At 42.4% G+C, this 21992-nt stretch overlaps 1 protein-coding gene across 1 annotated transcript; it reads left to right on the top strand.

Annotated features, from left to right (window-relative positions):
* Positions 1–212: 212 nt before the first annotated feature.
* LOC123517030 (conserved oligomeric Golgi complex subunit 2-like) lies at positions 213–20964 on the top strand. The gene is given in 20 exon segments (XM_045276856.1): positions 213–427; positions 1852–2085; positions 3363–3478; positions 3840–3919; positions 3922–4031; positions 4567–4594; positions 4597–4644; positions 4647–4745; positions 4972–5089; positions 6260–6380; positions 10232–10371; positions 12238–12511; positions 13588–13706; positions 16022–16046; positions 17614–17833; positions 18848–18931; positions 18934–19126; positions 19721–19901; positions 20550–20737; positions 20819–20964. Coding segments are annotated over 19 exon segments (2364 nt in total). The 5' UTR covers positions 213–349; the 3' UTR covers positions 20646–20737; positions 20819–20964.
* The last annotated feature ends 1028 nt before the right edge of the window (positions 20965–21992 follow it).

The following is a 21992-nucleotide window of genomic DNA, read 5'->3' as shown; positions in this document are numbered from 1 at the left end:
TCTTTTATTTATTATTTTGTTCTAAAGTAATTTATCAAACTTAATATTTTCTTTTCAAATAATCCTGTTTTCATGAAAATCTTATTTTAGACAAATCTAATTCCCTAGCAAGTTGAAAAAAGATAGTTGATTGTTAATTAATTTCTTTACTTTGTTATGAACTGATGATGGCCATGTATATGTTCTATTTTTAGGTAAATATAGATAGGCTCGTGGTGCGCAGTGCAGCCGTGGCAGTGACACTTGCCCCTGCGGCCTGCCCTGCGATGCCTGGCATCCCGCGGCACACTCCAGTGACTCCACCGGTGAACTGTCAGCTCTGAACATCACGCCACCGCCACCACCAAACATGGCGAGCGAGAAGATCCTGCCGGTACAGCTGTACGGCACGTCCTCTCTCTGCTTTGATAAGGACGACTTCATGAAGGTGCGGGGTGATAGCCGGGGGCGGGGCGCGGCGGTGGGCAGGGCAGTGCTGTGGTAGAGGTTTGTTTGATTGATTGATCTGCTGCAGTCTCTGACGAGACAGCCAGACGTTACCCTACGGAACGAGCTCATAGCTCATTATTTCCGATCTTCGGATAGGCCTGAGACCAGGCACACAGCAGCGTTGCGTTAGGTGTGGCGTAAATTAAGGAAGTTTAGGCAAGATAGTTCACTGTTAGATTAATGTGTTTATTTATTAATCATGTTTTTTTTATTAATATTTGTAGGTCATGTTTAGATTATTGCAGTTGTGTTAGGCATAGGTTAGTGCAGTTATCTTATGTTGAGTGTAGTACAGTTAGTTTAGGCTTAGATTAATGCAGTTAGGTCTGGCTTAGATTAACGTAATTCAGTTATGTTCTGTTTGGATTGACACAGTTAGGTTCGGTTTAAAGTAATGAAGTTAGGTTAGGTTTGGAGTGATGCAGTGACTCATTGTTCAGGTTTAGCTCAATACTGTGAGGATACTGGATTAATGTAACCCTAACTTTTCCACACTCTCATAATATAGCGTATGATTAAAAAAGAAAAAAAGAAAACACCACATTTCACCCATAATAACCTATCTCCCCATTCCTTCCCTTCCTTTCCCATTCATTATGTAGCTTATGACTCTTTTATGTTGCTCACAGTTTAAAACAACACATTAATGCAACTGTAATTCTCTCAACAGACCCATTCATTACCATATAGCTTACAACTTCAAAAAAGCATCACATTTTAGTACCATTACCCACCTTCTTTCCCCATCCATTATGTAGCTTCTGATTCCAAAAGCCATCACATTAATGCAACCATAATTCTTTCAACAGATCCATCCATTATATATTTTACAATTAAAACTTGCACACACACACACACACACACACACACACACACACACACACACACACACACACACACACACACACACACACACTAATTCAGCCACAGCTCTCTTTTTTCCTCATTACCCAAAATGATCACATCCTGGTGGACCATCCTTTCCCCGTCCATTATATACAGCATAATAGAAATGAACCTCTAAAAACACACACACACACACATTATACTCACAATAACCCACCTCCTGTTCTCTTCCCCTTTCCCTCTCACAGGATGACTTCTCAGTGGATCCCTTTCCCTGCGTAGCTCAAAGGATTGCTTCTTGATAGACCTTACCTTACCTTACAATAGAAAAATAGTAAAACACACACACACACACAGCAACGAGTGTGCATAGTTTTAAAGAAAAATTGGACAAGTGTAGATATGGAGACGGGGCCACACGAGCATAAAGCCCAGGCCTTGTAAAACTACAACTAGGTAAATAAACATTATACCCACACTAACCCACTCACTTCTCTTTCCCTTTTCCCCCCACAGGATGACTTCTCCGTGGATGCCTTTGTGCGGGTGCAGCAGGCGGCGGGGGGCTCAGGGCTGGAGGTGCTGCGGGACCACCTGGGTGTGTACCTCAAGATCCTGCGCAGTGCCATGATAGAACTCATCAACAGAGACTATGCAGACTTTGTTAACTTGTCCACCAACCTGACGGGCCTCGACAGACTCATTGAGGCCCTCAAGACACCCCTAGGCCAGCTCAGGGAGGAGGTGCTGGTAAGTCAGAGTGTTGGGGGTAGGGGTGATGAGGGTGTGTGTGTGTGTGTAATTCACCTCGGTCGTCTGCTGAGCGAGCTCAGAGCTCATAGATTGATCTTCGGGTAGGACTGAGACCACACCACACTCCACACACCGGAAAGCGAGGCCACAACCCCTCCAGTTACATCCCGTACCTATTTACTGCTAGGTGAACACATCCCACACATTAAGAGACTTGCCCATTTGCCTCGCCGCTTACTGGGAGTGTGTGTGTAAGTGTGTGTGTAATTCACCTCTGTCGTCTGCTGGTCACTCAGCCAGTCTTCCCATTACGGAGCGAGCTCAGAGCTCATAGACCGATCTTCAGGTAGGACTGAGACCACATCATACACAACACACACCGGGAAAGCGAGGCCACAACCCCTCGAGTTACATCCCGTACCTATTTACTGCTAGGTGAACACACCAGACACATTAAGAGCCGCGCCCATTTGCCTCGCCCCTTCCCGGGACTCGAACCCGGACCTCTCGATTGTGAGTCGAGCGTGGTAACCACTACACTACGTGGTGTGTGTGTGTGTGTTTTTTTTCAGTGTTTTTTTTTTTTTTTTTTTGTCTGTTTATATGATTTTGTGTGTGTATGTGTGTGTTTTCTTTAAATTCATTTGTAGTTTGTATGTTTCTGTGTGTGTGTGTGTGTGTGTGTGTGTTATAAGGGAGGACAGAGTGTACTGCCAACATCTGTGTGTGTATGTGAAAGAAGTAATAGTGAAATGTATGTATGTATGTTTTAGAGAAGCAAAGAAAGTGAAGTACCAGCTTGTGTTTGTGTGTGTGTGTGTGTGTGTGTGTAATTCACTGTTTGATCTGCTGCAGTCTCTGACGAGACAGCCAGACGGAACGAGCTCAGAGCTCATTATTTCTGATCTTGGGATAGGTCTGAGACCAGGCACACACCACACACCGGGACAACAAGGTCACAACTCCTCGATTTACATCCCGTACCTACTCACTGCTAGGTGAACAGGGGCTACACGTGAAAGGAGACACACCCAAATATCTCCACCCGCCCGGGGAATCGAACCCCGGTCATTTGGCTTGTGAAGCCAGCGCTCTAACCACTGAGCTACCGGGCCGTGTGTGTGTGTGTGTGTGTGTGTGTGTGTGTGTGTGTGTGTGTGTGTGTGTGTGTGTGTGTGAAGGAAATAATACTGAAACACATGTACCTACGTTATGGAATGAGAGTGTAGTAGCAGTAGCAGTAATACAGTAGTGGTGTCTTGTGTGTGTTTCAGAGTGTGGAGCGGCTGTTGAGTGAAGCCATCGCCACCACTGCACGGGACCTGGACCAGCGCAACAAGCTCACCCAACACAAGGCCCTCCTGCACCGCCTCTCACAGATTGCCAACAGGTGTGGCCTGGGAGAGGGGACAGAAGAGAGGAAGAGAGAAAAGAGGGTGTAGAACAGACAAAGAGAGGGAAACAGGAGTATAGAACAGACAGAGAGAGAGAGAGAGAGAGAGAGAGAGAGAGAGAGAGAGAGAGAGAGAGAGAGAGAGAGAGAGAGAGAGAGAGAGAGAGACATAAAAAAGATTAGATACATATAAATACATAAAACACATTTCTAGAGAGAGAGAGAGAGAGAGAGAGACATAAAAAAGATTAGATACATATAAATACATAAAACACATTTCTATCCAACTCTTAATAAAAAATAAAAGATAAATAAAAAAAACTAACAAATTTCTTCCTCCGTCTGCTCCTCCACACAGACTAGACCACCTGGAGGAGCTGCTGAAGGGTGGGGGTCTGCGTGGGGGTGGCGAGGGGGCCGGAGGGGGGACAGAAGTGGCTGGGGCGGGGGTGAGACGGGCCTGGTGGATCGGCTGGCTGCGGAGGTGAACCATCTCAACTTCCTGGTGTCCCATTGTGAAGGTGCTGCTCTGCTAGATGTCTTCAGGCCGGTGAGTTGGGGGGGGGGAGGCTGAGAGGGTAGGGAAAGAGTGGGTGGAGGAAAGGGGAAGGATAGGGTAGGGAGAAAGGGAGTGGTGAGAGGAGAAAGGAGAAAGGAGATGGGGAAGGAGAGAGAGAGAGAGAGAGAGTAGAGTAGGTAGGAGAAAATCATTGTGAAGAAAGAGAAAAGGAGAAAGAAGGAGGAGAAAAGGATTGTGGAGAGAGAGAGAGAGAGAGAGAGAGAGAGAGAGAGAGAGAGAGAGAGAGAGAGAGAGGTGAAAGGCAAACAGTAATATAGATAAGAGAGGAGAAAAATAAATGAAAGACAGATTTTGTAGCGTGCACGTGAGAGAGAGAGAAAAAATAATAATAGAAATCAAACATACATGAATTAACAGTAGTAGTAGCAATAGTAGTAGTAGTAGTAGTAGTAGTAGTAGTAGTAGTAGCAGTAGTAGTAGTAACAGTAATAGTAGTAGCACCTGCAATGAATAACAGTACCACCACCACCACCACCAACACTAACACCACCCCCTCACTCCCCAGAGAGTAGCAGAAGTGTGCCGGCTGGTGGAAGGGGGCTGGAGCGGGGCCTGAGGGAGGGGGTGCTGAACCGTGACCTCCCCTCCTGCAGCAGACCCTCCGCACCCACGCCAGCCTGGGGTCCACCGCACACGCCCACCGCCTGGTCCGCACCCTCATCAGGAAGGAGGTGCAGGAGGTGAGCTGGGGGATTATTATATAATAATCCTGAACTTGCTTAAAAAATAACACCAAATCTTAAACACACCCCAAAAATGTAAAAACTCAAAACTACCCCAAAAAAAAAAAAAAAAATTCAAAACATACAAAAAAAAAAAAAAATCAGGTGCTAAGAAAATATACCACAAAATACCACCACCACCACCACCACCACCACTAGCAACCTTCCCTATGTGACAACCCCTTCAGGTGATCAACGAGGGGCCCTTCGCAGCAACCCCCGGGGCCTGCCAGGTCTGTACGCCAACACACTCACTGTCATCAACTCTGTGTGTCAACCTCTGCTGGCCCTCACAACTGGACGCAGGTAAGCTATGAGTGAGAGAGAGAGAGAGAGAAGAGAGAGATGCCAGGTTGCAGGTTGAGTGCCTAAGGTTCCCCTCGTCCCCACCAAGGCTGTGTGTGAGGTTAGATAGGGTAGTGGTAGGAGTGGTCAGGCTAGGTTAGGGTTAAGGGTGAATGAGGGAGGGAGGGAAGTACAAGTGAAGGAGGTGGAGGAAAGGGAGAGAGAATGAAGGAGGGGCATAGGGAGGTGAGGGAAGGAGGGAGGGAGAGAGAGAGGCATGAGTGAAGGAGGTAGATGAAAGGGAGAGAGAGAGAGAGAGAGAGAGAATGGAAGAGAAAAAGGTAGAGAGAAAGAATGAGAAGAGAAGAGAAAGAGAGAAAGGAAAAGGGAAAGATAGAGAGAAAGAGGAGGTGGTAGAGAGAGAGAGAGAGAGAGAGAGAGAGAGAGAGAGAGAGAGAGAGAGAGAGAGAGAGATGAGGAGAAACAGTAGGAAAAATGATAAGGAGAAGATGGAGAGAGAAAGAAGAAGAGAGGAGAAAGAGAAGGAGAGGGAAGATGAAGGAGGTAGAGGAAAGAGAGGAAAAAAGGAGGAGGTCATTAAGGAAGGAGATGGAGAGATAAAAGAGAGAGAGAGAGAGAGAGAGAGAGAGAGAGAGAGAGAGAGAGAGAGAGAGAGAGAGAGAGAGAGAGAGAGAGAGAGAGAGAGAGAGAGAGAGAGAGAGAGGGAAGATAAAGATGGAGGAGAAAACTGAGGTGGTGTGGTGTGTGGTGGTGGTGGTGGTGGTGGTATGTGGTGTGGTGATGTGTTGTGTGGTGTGGTGTTGATGTGTTGTTTGGTGATGTGGTGTGTTGCAGTGTGTGGTGATGATATGGCAGTGTAGTGTGGTGATGTGGGGTGGTGGTGGTGTGTTGTGTGGTGGTGATGTGCTGTGTGGTGGTGATGTGGTGTGTGGTGGTGGTGTGTTGTGTGGTGGTGGTGTGGTGATGGTGATGTGGTATGGTGTGTGGTGGTGGTGGTGATGTGTTGTGTGGTGGTAATGTAGTGCGTGGTGGTTATGTGGTGTGGTGATATGGTGTGGTGTGTTGTGTGGTGGTTATGTGGTGTGGTGATATGGTGTGGTGTTGCGAGGTGGTGAAGTGGTGTATGGTGGTGGTGGTGGTGATGATGTGATGAGGTGTGGTGTGTGGCAGGCCGGATGTGGTGCGTGGCTACAGCTTCCTGGAGTGTTCTGCCTGGCCGGAGGTGGTGTCGGCCCTCCACACCAACGTCAATGGAATATTCAACCCCGGCAACCCTGCAGTGTTCCACAAGGTGAGGCATCAGGATCACTGGGTTCAGTTTGGGTGATTTATTACTCTGAATGGTTTATTTTCTTATATTTTTTTCACTTAGGAGTTTTCTCTTGCTCGCTCTCTCGTGTGAAATGACAAAAGGAAAAAAACTTTTCTTCATTCTTTCTTCTTTATATGGATAAAAAATAATAATAGTAATGATAGTAACAGTGATAATAATAATAATAAAATAACAGTAATAATAATAATAATAATAGTAATAATAATGATGATAATAATAATGATAATGTTAATAACAATAGTGATATTTTTCCTTAGGTAATAATAAGTTTATGTGACCAAGCAGAGAAATAAAACTGAGCAGTATGTACATATGTATGAAGTACACTACAGCCGCTGCAAAACAAATGTATACAGCAAAAACACATGAAAAGTAGACACACACTGTAAATTGTTGTGGCTCCAGCTGAGTTATGCCCCACCACCTGTGTGTTGCTGGAGTGGAGTGCAATCACCATGTGTCTGGTGGCAACTGAGACACTGGTGTGGCTGTTCCAATACCTCCCAAACCACTGCTAGTCCAGCTGTCATGGAGGCAGCATCTGTCACTCACTGCTCCACCAGGCTTTGTGTTGCCTGGTGTTGTCTCATTCTGGATGCCTACAATGTTGCAGCTGTGCCTTAATGTGGATCACTGCAAGCTGAAAATGGATTAAAAAGTTTGTGTTTAGGTGCAACTGCAGCAAGGAGAATCAGTGATCTGTGAGGCAGCTGTTCTTGGGGTAACCTGTAGAGCCACTCACCAGCTTAGCCCCTTTAATACTGAGATGCACTTTTACCTTGATTTTTGGATATGATTAGACCTTTTTTTTTTTTTCATTAGGAAGAGCATATGGGTCAGAATATTAATGGCCAGAGTTTTTTTTTCTATTTTAATGGCCGCTTAAAATTCTGAAGCTGTGTAAAATTGCCAAATAGTAACTAAAATGAATATGAAAACTCAGCATGGTATTGAAATTGTTAAAGATTTTGCACCACTGAGGCAAGACAGGTTGGTTGGGGACCCCTGGAGACACCTATGCTCCCCCCCCCCATACACACAAGCTGCTGTCTGATGTACAATGCTTTAACTGTAGCACACAGATGGATGATACACAATACACAAGTCAAATGTGTCTGTGCCTTTCCATGTGTACTTTTCATGTGTGTATTTTTGCTGTATACACTCACTTTGTGGTGACTGTACACACTTCCTTGTTGCAGAGCTTGTTAGAGTCACTGCAGCTGCCTCACACTCCAATTCTTCCTATTATCTGTGCCCTTTTGCCGTCATCTCTTCCTTCTACCTCATCCATTCTTCATTTCTATCTTCTATCTCATACACACACATGACATCATCTTTTACCTTCCGTGCTATACACCCACAAATCTTTGCTCTTCTGCCTTCATTTCTTCCTTCTACCTCATTCCTTCTTCATTTATATCAACTATCTCTTCTGTTTTCTTCCTTCTACTGGGCCCAAGACATGTAGTACTGTACACTACAATTGATTTATCATAATTCGTACCCTTAAAAAAATACAGCACTGTAATTTAGTACCGTACCAGTAAATCACATTCCTACCGTACTGGTGCACTAAAATATCGTACCGTAATTTCGTACCTTATTTCGTGCCATGCGTACAGAATACTGATATTATGATAAATCATACACATATGGTACAGTGTATACTATTTTATTTCTGTAACATGTTATATTTCATGGCATTCAATATACTGTGAATATTACTAAACTAGGAAAAGAATATTACTTTAGAAATACAATTACATACACCTATTTACAGACGCATCATGTGTTGTAACGCAGCAACATTATTGCATCAATTATGTCTGCCTTGAGACTTAGATGTCGCTCATTCATTATGAAGCGTAAACCCGAGAAAGTCCTTTCCACGCTGGCTTGCATCACAGGAAGCCCGGCTGCCACTTCAGCATTTATTTATTTTTTTTAGTTGCAATTGAGGATGACAGTGCCACACCAGTCCCTATCCACCATCACACCCATACCACACCAGTCCACACGTGCACCATCACACCCATACCACACCAGTCCACACGTGCACCATCACACCCGTACCATCACACACCAGTCCACATGTGCACCATCACACCCATAGCATAACCTAAGTATGGAAACAAAAAAGAAATCTATGTAGCATCTTACCTTATAAACAGAAGACTAGTAGATGTATTTTGGAGTGAAGAACACCATGAGGAGAAGAAACAACACTTACGCCCCTGGCCTAAACTCAGTCTCGACTTGTCTTGTGTGAAGGTCCGGTAAGAACTGTTGCGCTGACCCTAGTGACCCATTGGTCGTGACATGCCTTGGTCAGGACAAATTGCATGCTTAGCTACCGTCAGCTACTCCACCCTTGATCCCCTGGGAAGGCTGAGGCCTTACTGGCCTGACATTAATGACCTTGCCACTCCAATCCATGTCCCGTGGTAGTGCCGGCACATGACCTCACTCACCTCATTAGTCATCTGAATGACCTGATCACAAACATCCAGGTGTTTGCCAATATCTTGGTAGTTGGTACGAATAAAGGTACAAAAAAGGCACGAAAAAGTATCGTACTTTCGTACTGTATCGTACTATTAGAAAAATATCGTACCATAATATCAAACCGTACTTTTGACATCCTCAGATTCTTACCGTTCCATAATTTTGTACCGTACCATACCGTACTACATGCCCTGACTGGGCCTCACAACTCTACCAATAACAAATAACTTTCTTGTACGCACACATGATATCACCTTTTCCCTTATTCCTTCATCATTTCTATCTAGTACTACATCTATATTGTATTTTCCTCCTTTTATTGGCACTCACAATGCTACCAATAACAAATAACTTTCTCATACACACATGATATCACCTTTGACCTTCCATCCTGTACAACCACAAATCTTTTCCCTTCTGCCTTCATTTCTTCTTTCTACCTTATTCCTTCTTCATTTCTATCTACTATATTCTGTTTTTCTGTTTTCTTCCTTCGACTGACACTCACAGCTCTACTGAACAAAAATAACTAACTCTTATACACACATGACGTTATCTTTTACCGTTCATGCTGTACAAAAGACAAATCTTTTCTCTCCTGCCTTTATTTCTTCCTTCTACCTCATTCCTTCTTCATTTATATCATCTATTCCGTTTTTCTCCTTTTAATAGCATTCAGAATTATACTGAATACAAATAACTCTCTTGCACCTTTTAATATCATCTTTTCCTTCATTCCTTCTTCATTTCTACCTTCTATTTATTCTGTTTTCCTCCTTCTACTGACACCCATAACTGTACTAACATTGAATAGCTCTTTTACACATTTTGATATCATCTTTTACCTTCCAAGCTATACAAAACACAAATCTTTTCCTTTCTGCCTTCATATTTTTTTCTTTTGTCTCATTCCTTCTTCACTTATATCTACTACTATCTATTCTATTGCCCTCCTGCTTGACACTCACAACTCTGCTGACAACAAACAACTTTCTCTTACACCTTCCAATATCACCTCTGACCTTCCATGCTATACAAAACACAAATGACCTTACATATCTTTGGCCATACAGCTCTTTTATTTATTTACTCTATTTATATGTAAGAGGGGAAAACTGGCCAAAGACAACAGAAAGAGTTAAAAAAAACCCTACTTAATTGCCAGTTCCCGTGCAGGTTTCAGTGAGTTAGCCAAAAGAAAGGGATAAATGTCTAGAAACGTCCCCTCTTTATTTACTTCCTGCGTTCAAGCGTCACAGCGCAGCACCTCCACAGCACCTCACATTGCCTCCCCTTCACAGCGCTACCTTGAGACTCTGGACTTCCTGGACAGCTTTGAGGCTCTGCTGGGGTGTCGGGCTAAGGTCGCTGCCTTCAGGGACAACACCGACTATAACAACTTCATGCAACTCTGGAACCTGCCTGTGTACTTCCAGATTAGGTGTGTGTGTATGTGTGTGTGTGTGTGTGTGTGTCTGTGTGTGTAATTCACCTCACCTCAGTTGCCTACTGGTCACCCAGCCAGCCTTCCCCATTATGGAGCGAGCTCAGAGCTCATAGACTGATCTCTGGGTAGGACTGAGACCATATCAACACACAACACACACTGGGAAAGCGAGGCCACAACCCCTCGAGTTACATCTCGTACCTATTTACTGCTAGGTGAACACACCCCACACATTAAGAGGCTTGCCCATTTGCCTCGCCGCTTACCAGGACTCGAACCCGGCCCTCTCGATTGTGAGCTGAGCGTGCTAACCACTACACTACGCGTGTGTGTGTGTGTGTGTGTGTGTGTGTGTGTGTGTGTGTGTGTGTGTGTGTGTGTATTTACCTAGTTGTAGTTTTACAGGGCCTGGGCTTTATGCTCGTGGCCCGTCTCCATATCTACACTTATCCAATTTTTCTTTAAAGCTATGCACACTCTTTGCTGACACCACTTCCTCACTCAAACTGTTCCAAGTCTCAACGTGTGTGTGTGTGTGTGTGTGTGTGTGTGTGTGTGTGTTTGTTTGTTTGTTTGTTTGTGTTTTGATTCATTATTATCATCATTATCATTACTTTTTTTGCATTATTCTGTCTTTCACATCTAATGAAAACCAAAATGATAAAAAAACTGTCTATCTATATATATATGTACCAGGCACACACACACACACACACACACACACACACACACACACAGAAAACATAAAAAGGTGATAAATAATATCACACACACACACACACACACACACACACACACACAAGGAAGATTTGGTTGAGAAGAGATCTCGGTGAAAAGGAAAGAGAAATGTTAAATGAGTTGAGAAAGGAGGCTTTGAAAAAAATGAAGAGAGGACAGAAGAAGAGAAGAAAGAGTTTTTCTGGAGAATCTTGGATATGAGACTGAGGAAGTGGTTCATAACCCAGAAAAGTACAGCTGGACATTAATAGATATGGAGACGGGACAACACGAGCATAGCTCTTTTCCCGTATGTTACAATTAGGTAAATACAATTAGGTAAAATACACACACACACACACACACACACATTGAACTTATTGAGGAACATAAGAGTGGCATTCGTATATTTAGATGAAGAAATGATGAAGAAAATAATTACTGCAATGATAAGACCGAGGCTTGAATATGCAACAATACAGTGGGCTCCGAACTTAAAGAAACCCATAAGGAAACTAGAGAAAGTACAGAGGGCTGCAACGAAAATGGTGCCTGACTTAAGAGATTTGACTTATGAAGACAGACTGAAAAGAATGCAACTTCCAACCCTGGAAAACAGAAGAGAAAGGGAGACCTGATAGCAATATACAGAGTGATGATTGGCATGGAAAAATGGATAGGGAAGATCTGTGTATGTGGAATGGAAGAATGTCGAGAGGGCATGGGAAAAACTAAAATGGCCACTTATAGGAGAGATGTGAAAAATATAGCTTCCTCATAGAAGGGTGGAAGCATGGAATAGTTTAGACGTGGAAGTGGTCAACGCAAGGAATATTCATGATTTTAAGAAAAAGCTGGACATTAATAGATATGGAGACGGGACAACACGAGCATAGCTCTTTTCCCGTATGTTACAATTAGGTAAATACAATTAGGTAAATACACACACACACACACAAATAAATAAATAAATAAGAATAAGTAAAAATAATCATGTCTTATTTTTACATGTCACTTCCACACTTACTCTTACTTAACCCTAACTCCACTCTCCCTCTCACTCCTCACTCTCTCTCTCACTCCACACTCTCCCTATCCCTGCACACTCTCCCTACCCCCCCTCTCTCTCTTTCTCTCCTCCAGGTACCAAGAGATAGGGCAAGCAGTGGAAGCATCTTTGATCCACAATGGTGACGGACTAACCCCCTGCACCTCCGCCCCTCCTTCTGCCCTGGCCTCCACATCCGCCTCCACCCGCTTCCACCTGGCCTCCACTCGCACTGTCTGGGAGGCGGTGGTGAGGTGTTTCTCCACTGAGGTGTTCCTGCTTCCACTTCTCCACCGGTTCTGGAAGCTTACTCTGTTGGTCCTGGCTCGTTATCGTACCTGGGTTATCGCCACCACCACCAGGCTGAAGGTGTGTGGTGGTGTGGTGTGGTGTGGTGTTTGGTGTGGTGGTAGTTTTGTGTGGTGTGGTGGTAGTGGTGTAATGGTAGTGTTGTGTGGTGTGGTGTGATGTGTGTGTATGTGTGTGTTTGTGGTGATGGTGTGGTGTATTTGTGGTGTGGTTGTATTGTGTGGTGTTCTATGTTGTGGTGTGTGTGATGTGTAGGTTTTTTTTTTTTGTTGTGTGGTTGTGGTGTGGTGGTGGTGTTGGTGTGGTGGTGGTGGTGGTGGTGGTGGTGTTGTTGTGGTGTGATGTGGTGGTGGTGTGGTGTGTTGTGTTGTGGTGTGGTGTATTGTTTTGTGTTGTGGTGTGGTGGTGGTGTGGTGTGTTGTGGTGGTGATGTGGTTGTGGTGTGTTTTTTTGGTAGTTATAAGGGTGGTTATAATTTTTTTTTATATATATAGTTTGATCTCTCTCTCTCTCTCTCTCTCTCTCTCTCTCTCTCTCTCTCTCTCTCTCTCTCTCTCTCTCTCTCTCTCTCTCTCTCTCTCTCTCTCTCTCTCACTTTTTTCTTTATTCCTCCTTTTCTTTTCTTTTTTCATCACTATCTTTCAATTTTCCAACCTCTTCCTCCTTCACTCTTTTGTCTCTTCTTTCTTCTAATTCTTTTTCCTTCTTCATATCTTCATTCTTTTTATTTCTTTCTCCTTTTCATCCTCCTATCTTTTTTTTCTTTTCTTCCTTCCTCCATCACTTCTTCCAATTCTTCTTATCGTCCTTTCTCTTTTATCTCATTCCTTCTTCATTTCTACCTTTCCTCTTCATCCTTCCTTCCTCCTTCCTTTTCCCAATTCTTTTAATCTTTTCCTTTCCTCCTTTTAATCCTTCTAACTTTTTCTTACTTAAGTTCCTCCTTTAATCCTCCCTATTATCTTTATCCCTTCTGCCTTCATTCCTTCCTTCTACTTCATTCCTTCTTCATTTCCATCTTTATATTCCTTCCTTTTCATCCTTCTGCTTTCTCCCACACTCCATTTCTTATCCTCTCCATATTCTCTCTCTCTCTCTCTCTCTCTGATAACTTCTAACCCCTTGTAACCCCACAGGACCCCACCCTGAGCCCCCAGCCCCAGAGGAAGGTAGATGCAGCCCCCACCACCAGCAGGCCCAGTGGTACCAAGCCCCAGGATGCCCCCACCTCCTTAGAGAAAGCCTCACACAGCAGGTACTCTTGTGATCCTAACCGAACCTAATCTAACCTTAACTAATCTTAACTTTACTAACTTAAACTAACCTAACTTTACCTAATTTGACTTAACCTAACCTAACTTAAATTAACTTAAATTAACCTAATCTAACCTAACCTAACTTTACCTAATTTGACTTAACCTAACCTAACTTAAACTAACCTAATCTAACCTAAATTAACCTAACCTAACCTAACCTAACATAACATAAATAATAGGATAACAAAGGGCCACCAGGGCCCATCTAGGTTATCCTGTATCAGTCGCACAGCGACCTCGTCATCAGTACTTAAAGATACACTTACAAGTACACAATACATTATATACTAATTCTAAATATTTGGCCCATTAATAGGGCTAAGTCCTGCAGCGAAATCCTCTACAATTTGTGGTCCCCATACATGGGGATCATGTCTTGTTTAACTATAGTAAATTTCTTATAAAAACTATCATGTAGTGCTATACATAATTATAAATCTAATAAATTTAAGTGCTTATCTAATCTGTTTTTAAACATTGTCAAACTAGTGCTATTTACAACCGTCTCTGGCAATGCATTCCAGAAGTCTACCACCCTATGACTAAAGAAATATTTTCTTATATCTAACCTGCAGCCTTGCTTTCTTATCTTCCTGCCATGATTTCTAGTCCTATTTCCTCCTCTAAGGTAAAGAAAGATCTCACATCTATGTAGTTTGTATCTGAGAACATTTTAAATAACTCTATCATATCCCTCTTATACATCTCCTCTCAAATGAAAACATGTTTAATTCCTTTAATCTATCTCTATACTCCAGGCGCTTTAATGCTGGTATCATCCTAGTTGCTCTTCTCTGAACTGCTTCTAACATGTTGATATCCTGCCTATAGTGGGGTGACCAGGCCTGTATGCAATACTCTAAATGGGGCCTAACATAGGAATTATATAAGCTACGCACCACTTCCTTACTTTTATAACTAACATTTCTATTTATAAAACCCAGGATCCTATTTGCCCTATTTCTTGCTTCTAAACATTGCTTTGAAAATTTCATAGTCCTGTCTATCACTACTCCTAAATCCTTTCCTTCCTCTACTGCCTCTAGCCAACATCCCTCCATCTCATAGTTAAAGTTTGTGTTGTCTTTACCTAAATGCATAACCTGACACTTTTTAGAATTAAACTCCATCTGCCACCTGTCTGCCCATGCTATTAGCCTGTCCAGGTCTCGTTGTATTCTGTAATTGTCCTTTTCACCCTGTACTGCACATGCTATCTTAGTATCATCTGCAAACTTTGATACTTTGCTACTAATTCCTATATCTAAATCGTTAATGTACACCAAGAAAAGAAGAGGTCCTAGCACTCCAACCTAACCCAACTTAACCTAAACTAAACTAAAATAACCTTTACTTAACCTAACCTTCACTGAACCTAACCTACTCTAACTTAATTTCACCTACCCTAGTGTAATCTAACCTCACTTCACCTAACCTAACTTAACTTGACCTAACCTAGTGTAACCTCACCTAACCTCACTTAACCTAACCTAATTTAACCTAGCCCAACCCAACCCCATCCCAGCCCAACTCAACCTAACCTTTGTGCTGGCTCATAGTTTGGTTTGGTGATTCTTAGGGGTGTTCCTTTTAGGTGTGTGTGTAAGTATTTTTTTTAGTTTTGTTTTTAAGTGTTTGGTTTGAGTGTGTTTGTTTTGGTGGGTGTTTTGTTTCCCTATTTGTGTGTATTGTGTTGGTTTTTTCTTCTTTCTTCACTATCTTTCTGTTTTTTAATCTCTCTCTCTCTCTCTCTCTCTCTCTCTCTCTCTCTCTCTCTCTCTCTCTCTCTCTCTCTCTCTCTCTCTCTCCTCTCTCTCTTTTCTTTCTCCTAATTCTTTCTCTCATATTGTCACATTTTTTTCTTTTCCTTTTCTTTCTTTTTTTTTTTCTAGTGTGTCATGAAATGGTTTGATTGGTTTAATAGTATTTTGTTTTCTTATTTCTTTAAGTGTATTTTGTGTGTTAGTGTGAATGTCATGAGTGTTTGGATGTGTGTTGTGAAGTGGATTGGTTTGGTTTAAGAGTAATGATTTTTTGGGAGGTTTGTCTCTTTGTGTGATAGGCATGAAAGTAATGATATTTTGAGGGTTTCTTCAAGTATGTGTTTTAAAATGTGCTGGTTTGGCTTGAAAGAAATAATGATTTTTTGAGGGGAGTTTGTCTTTCTAAATATGTGTTGTGTTTCTGTTGAGTATGTTGTTAAATGGATTGGTTTGCTATTGAGAGTGATAATATCTTGGGTTTCCTCTTTTAGTATGTGGTATAAAAGTGTTGATTTGGTTTGAGTGTGATTTTTGGGAGATTGTTTTTTGGTGTATTTACCTAGTTGTATTTACCTAGTTGTAGTTTTACAGGGCCTGGGCTTTATGCTCGTGTGGCCCCGTCTCCATATCTACACTTATCCAATTTTTCTTTAAAACTATGTACACTCTTTGCTGACACCACTTCTTCACTCAAACTGTTCCAAGTCTCAACACATCTTTGCGGGAAACTAAATTTTTTAACATCTCTCAGACATCGTCCCTTCCTTAATTTCTTACTATGCAATCTTGTGCTTCTAAAGTCATATTCTTCTCTCAGGATCAGTTTCTCATTATCCACTTCATCCATTCCATTAATCAATTTATAAACTTGTATCAGATCCCCTCTCTCTCTTCTCTGCTCCAAGGTTGGTAGATCCATTGCCTTTAGTCTCTCCTCATATGCCATCCCTTTAAATTCTGTGTGTGTGTTGTGTTGTGTTGGTGTGAATGTGATGGGTGTTTGAGTGTGTTTCTTTGAGTGTGTGTTGTGAAGTGGATTGGTTTAGGTTTGAGAGTAATGATTTTTTGGAGTTTGTCCTTCTAAGTATGTTTTTAAAAATGTGTTGGTTTGATTTGAATGTGATGAGTATTTGGGTGTGTTTCTGTTGAGTGTGTTGTGAAGTTTGGTTTGGTTTGAGAGTAATGATTTTTTAGGGTTTTGTCTTTCTAAGTGTGTGTTATGAGTATATTTTTTTGTTTTTTTGTTTTTTTAAGTGTGTGTTGTGTTGGTGTGAATGTAATGGGTGTTTGGGTGTGTTTCTTTAGAGTGTGTTGTGAAATGAATGGGTTTGGTTTGAGAGTAATAATTTTTCAGGGCTTGTCTTTCTAAGTGTGTTGTGAGTGTATTTTCTTGTTTTTGTTTCTTTAAGTGTGTGTTGTGTTGGTGTGAATGTAATGAGTGTTTGGGTGTGTTTCTCTTGAGTGTGTTGTGAAATGAATGGGTTTGGTTTAAGAATAATTATTTTTTTTCTTTCTTTTAGTATATATGTGGTATAAAAGTTTTGGTTTGGTTTGAAAGTGGTTATTTTTTAAGGTTTCCTCTTTGAGTGTGTGTTGTGTGTTGGTTCATTTTGTATATAATGAATATTTAGATGTATTTTTTGAGTATGTGTTTTGAAGTAAGGTAAAGAACATTAAATTAAACTATAATGATGACATATATTTATTTTTGTTTTTACTTCATGTTTTTTTTACTTGCTTACTTTCTTACTTTATTTATTTATTATTTACATGAAGCAGTTTGACCAAGACAGAAAACAAAACTAAACAAAACTATCGGGCCGCCGTGGTACAGTGGAACCATGCGTGCTTTGGGGTCCGAGGGGTCTCCAAGCGCACGGGTTCAAATCCTGTCCACGGTCCGAGTGTAGGTTGGGCTTCCTCACTCGGGGCAACGGTTTCCTAGCGGGTGGGCTTTGAGATAGGAGGTACCACAAAAAGTATCCCCTTTAGCCCAGAAATTCCCGTGAAAAGCCCACATGGTGTAAATAAAAAATAAAAAACAAACAAACTATAACAACTGACTTACCTTTCCTGTATATAGATCAAGCAGTCTGGACAAGAATTTCACCACCACCACTACTACCACCACCACCACTACTACCAGCACCACCACTACCACCACCAGCAGGAGCAGGAGGGAGGCGGTGGGCTGGTGAGAGATGTGCTGTTGCTGTCGTCGCTGCTGCTGCCAGACTTGTACACCAACACCATCCTGCCTGTCGTGCCACACCTTCCCCAGGACAAACTCACCCTGCTTAGAGGTGTGTGTGTGTGTGCGTGTGCATGTGTGTGTGTTTCTTTCTCTCATGTATTTTATTTATTTATTATTTATTTTTTTGTGTGTTTTCTGTTTTTCTTTCCTCCTTATGTTTTTTTTGTGTGTGTGTTTGTTTGTGTGTGTTTGTTTGTGTTTATATTTTTTTTGTGTGTGTGTGTGTGTGTGTGTGTGTGTGTGTGTGTGTGTGTGTGTGTGTGTGTGTGTGTGTGTTTTCTCTCTTTCTCGCTTTTATCTTTTTCTGTCTGTCTGTGTCTATCTGTCCATAAATCTGTATGTCTACCTTACCTATTCTAATTTAAGCTCCCCTCTTCTACCTAACCCCTAAAAAAAAAAAAAAATCCTACCTGACCACATCCACCTACTACCCATCCACCTATTCCCCTATCCACCTTCCCCCTACAAACACCTCACCTCACCCCCACCTTCCCAAATCCACTTACCTCACCTCCTCAAACACCCTACCCCCCATACTGTACCCCTATCTCCCCAACACCCTCTAATGTTCTCTATCCTTCTAAACCCTCCACTAATCACCCCACCAAATCCTAACCCTAATTGCTCAACCCACTTTAATCACCCCTACCCTCCAACACCCCATACCAAATCCACCTACCCGTCTAAATCCTACCCTTACCTTCTCAACACCCTATAATGACCCCCTTACTCTCCAAAACTGCCCCGAACTCACCTATCACCTCAAATCCTACCTCATAAACCCCACCCCCCTCTCATACCCAACACCCAACCTTGACTCCTTACCCTCCAATACCCCCACCAAACCTCTCTCCCCTGCCAACTACTCCTAAACTCCAACCCCTCTTCTACCCAACATTCAACCTCACCCTCCCCACCCTACTCCTACCTTCCTAACGCCCTCTAATGCCAATCTTACCCTCTAAAACAGCCCCAAAAAACCGACCTACCACCCCAAATACTATCCCCTAAACATCCCCCCCCACCCAACACCCAATCTCACCATCTCCCCACACCCACACAGAGGAGCTCAAGTCACAGAGCCACGCACTGGAGGGTCTTGTTGGTGAGCTGAGCGACACCATCACCGACAGCCTAGTCACCGCCGCTGCACCCTCAGGCAGGTCGCGGACACCCCTCGCCTCTACCGCAGGACCAACCGCGCCCCTCCGTCCTCCCACCAGCCCTACATCGCCTCTGCCGCTGCCGCACTCTCCACTTTTGCTGAGGAGTGTCGTGGGAAGGTGGATGAGGCGCTGGTGGTGCTCTGGTTAACGAGAGCTGCTGGCCAGGTGTCCCAGAGGTGAGAGAGAGAGAGAGAGAGAGAGAGAGAGAGAGAGAGAGAGAGAGAGAGAGAGAGAGAGAGAGAGAGAGAGAGAGAGAGAGAGAGAGAAAAATGAATATGGAAAAAAAAATTAGATAATGAAAGATAAAACAATCACAAAAAAGACTCCTTTTTCTTCTTCTTCTTCTTTTATCTTCCTTCCTTCCTTCCTTCCTTCCTCTTTAATTCTTCTTCCTTTTATTTCTTCTTTCTTCCTTCATGAAATTCTTCCTTCTCCTTAGTTCCACCTTCCTCCTCCTCCTTCTTCTTCCTACTGCTCCTTCTCCTACCTTTCAGCTTTCTCATTTCCTCTTACCTACCTTCTCTCTTATTCCACCTTCCTGCTCCTCTTCTTCCTACTACTCCTACATTTCTTTCTCCTTTTCTGTTACCTTCCCTCTCTCTTACTTTATCATCCTCCTTTTCTTTCTTCTTCTTCTTCTTCTTGTATACTCCCCTACCTCTCACATAAAACAGTCACCAAAGCAAACTCCCCCCCAAAAAAATATATAACTGATCTTCTTTATCCCTTCCTTTATGTTCCCTTGTGTCTCTCCCCCCCCCCTCTCCAAGGTACCGTGGGCTGACTTACGAGGTGCTGAGTTCGGCACACAAGATGGAGGAGTCCCTGAAGAGGCTGAAGAGGGCGCGGGACAGGGGCACCGGTGGCGGGGAAGGGGCGACAGCTGGTCTCTCGGATCATGACAAGATTAGGATACAGATTTGCCTTGATGTGGAGTACTTTGGGGAGCAGGTGAGAGAGAGAGAGAGAGAGAGAGAGAGAGAGAGAGAGAGAGAGAGTGTAGGAAAATATTTGTAGATGTGGGAATGAAAAGGGTTGATAGGAAACGATTTGTAGAGAGAGAGAGAGAGAGAGAGAGAGAGAGAGAGAGAGAGAGAGAGAACTGAGAGAGAGAGAGAGAGAGAGAGAGAGAGAGAGAGAGAGAGAATAAGAGAGAGAGAGAGAGAGAGAGAGAGAGAGAGAGAGAGAGAGAGAGAGAGAGAGAGAGAGAGAGAGAGAGAGAGAGAGAGAGAGAGAGTTTGTGTAAGTATGGAAGGAAGGAAATTATAGATGTTTAAATGAAAAAAAGCTTGATAGAAAGTGACAGGAGAGAGAGAGAGAGAGAGAGTGTTTTGGTGAATGTATTAATGACACGATTTCATTTTAAGTATTTGAAACATTGAAAAAGATGTAATAATAGTTTTTTATACTCTCTCTCTCTCTCTCTCTCTCTCTCTCTCTCTCTCTCTCTCTCTCTCTCTCTCTCTCTCTCTCTCTCTCTCTGCTAACCTAACAGAACTTCCCAAAAAACTAATTTTATCCCTAATCCAATCCAATCCTAACCTTAACAACTTAACCCAACCTAACCTAATCTAACCTAATCTAATTCCATCTCCACAGCTGCGCGGCCTCTCGGTGGACGTGGAGGGCGTGGACTCCTTCTCCGCGCTGCTCACCATGGTGCAGCAGGCGAGGGATGGCTCCTTCGTGCCCTAGGAATCCTGCTGCCTGTGTGTGTGTGTGTGTGTGTCCTGGGAAATCAAAAGGGGCGTGGCTGTTTGTTACTCTCTCTCTCTCTCTCTCTCTCATGAAAGGTTACTGTATGTCATTTCATTATGGTTGGCAAGACGCTGTGAAAATAATCAGTGAAATGAATAATCTGTTTGTTACTCTCTCTCTCTCTCTCTCATGAAAGGTTATTGTATGTCATTTCATTATGGTTGGCAAGACGCTGTGAAAATAATCAGTGAAATGAATAATAAAGTTCATGAAGTGTTTTTTTTTTTTAATGAAGTAAATAAATAAGTTAAGAATATACGAAGGATTTATTTTGTCCAGACCTTTTTGTTATTTCACTATGGCAATACGTTGACAAGTCGCTGTGAAAATAAACCAGTAGGTAAGTAAATGATGAAGGGTTTTGTATACGTGTGGCAGATTAGTGGAACAGATTTTGTTATTTTCATCTTCAATGCATTTTTCAATTATATTTTTATCACTCACTTTCCAGATCCCTGTAGACTCGTAGAGAATGGAAGCGGTTCTAAACTCCTGAATAGAGATTTGAAGCAGTTCTGCGCACTGTACCTGCCCAGCTAACTAAACCCTTTGAAAACCATTGAAATCTTACTTAATTATATATATATATATATATATATATATATATATATATATATATATATATATATATATATATATATATATATATATATATTTATATAAAACATTAAAAGTCTCAATAATCTTACTAAAATCGCTATAAACTTAAATCTTACCAAAAGCAATACTAGTTAAATCTTACTAAAAAATATTAAAAGCCTAGTTAAATCTTACTAAAAAGCACAAAATCTTACAAACTATTATCAAGAATTAAAAGAATTACCGCATCTTATAAAACATCCAACTCTTATTGAAACCATCAAAATCTTACTACGGTAGACTACCTAAATCTTGATAAGCTAACTTTAAAATGCCAATAAATCTTACTAAAACCATTGCTCTCACTGAACCTTGCTGAGAGAGAGAGAGAGAGAGAGAGAGAGAGAGAGAGAGAGAGCATAAAAATCTCATTAAACAGGATTCAACTCCATTCAAATCCCGCGAAAAGGAGACAATAGAGGGTTCAAGTGGTGGGGTGGATAAGGGTGGAGGAGGAGGAGGCTAGGGAAAGTGGACGTAGTGTGGGAAAAGTTTTCGGGGAAGTGGAGGGTGGCGGGCATGTGGTGGTGGTGGTGGTGGAGGGTAGACCTTTGATTATAATGAGAGATAAAGGAGGAAAAAAATATTGGGTGCTGAGAGAGAGAGAGAGAGAGAGAGAGAGAGAGAGAGAGAGAGAGAGAGAGA

This window comes from Portunus trituberculatus, chromosome 6, assembly GCF_017591435.1.
Source record: "Portunus trituberculatus isolate SZX2019 chromosome 6, ASM1759143v1, whole genome shotgun sequence".
NCBI lineage: Eukaryota > Metazoa > Arthropoda > Malacostraca > Decapoda > Portunidae > Portunus > Portunus trituberculatus.
The sequence above is the reverse complement of the archived record's forward strand: the minus strand, read 5'-3'. Positions and strand labels throughout refer to the sequence as shown.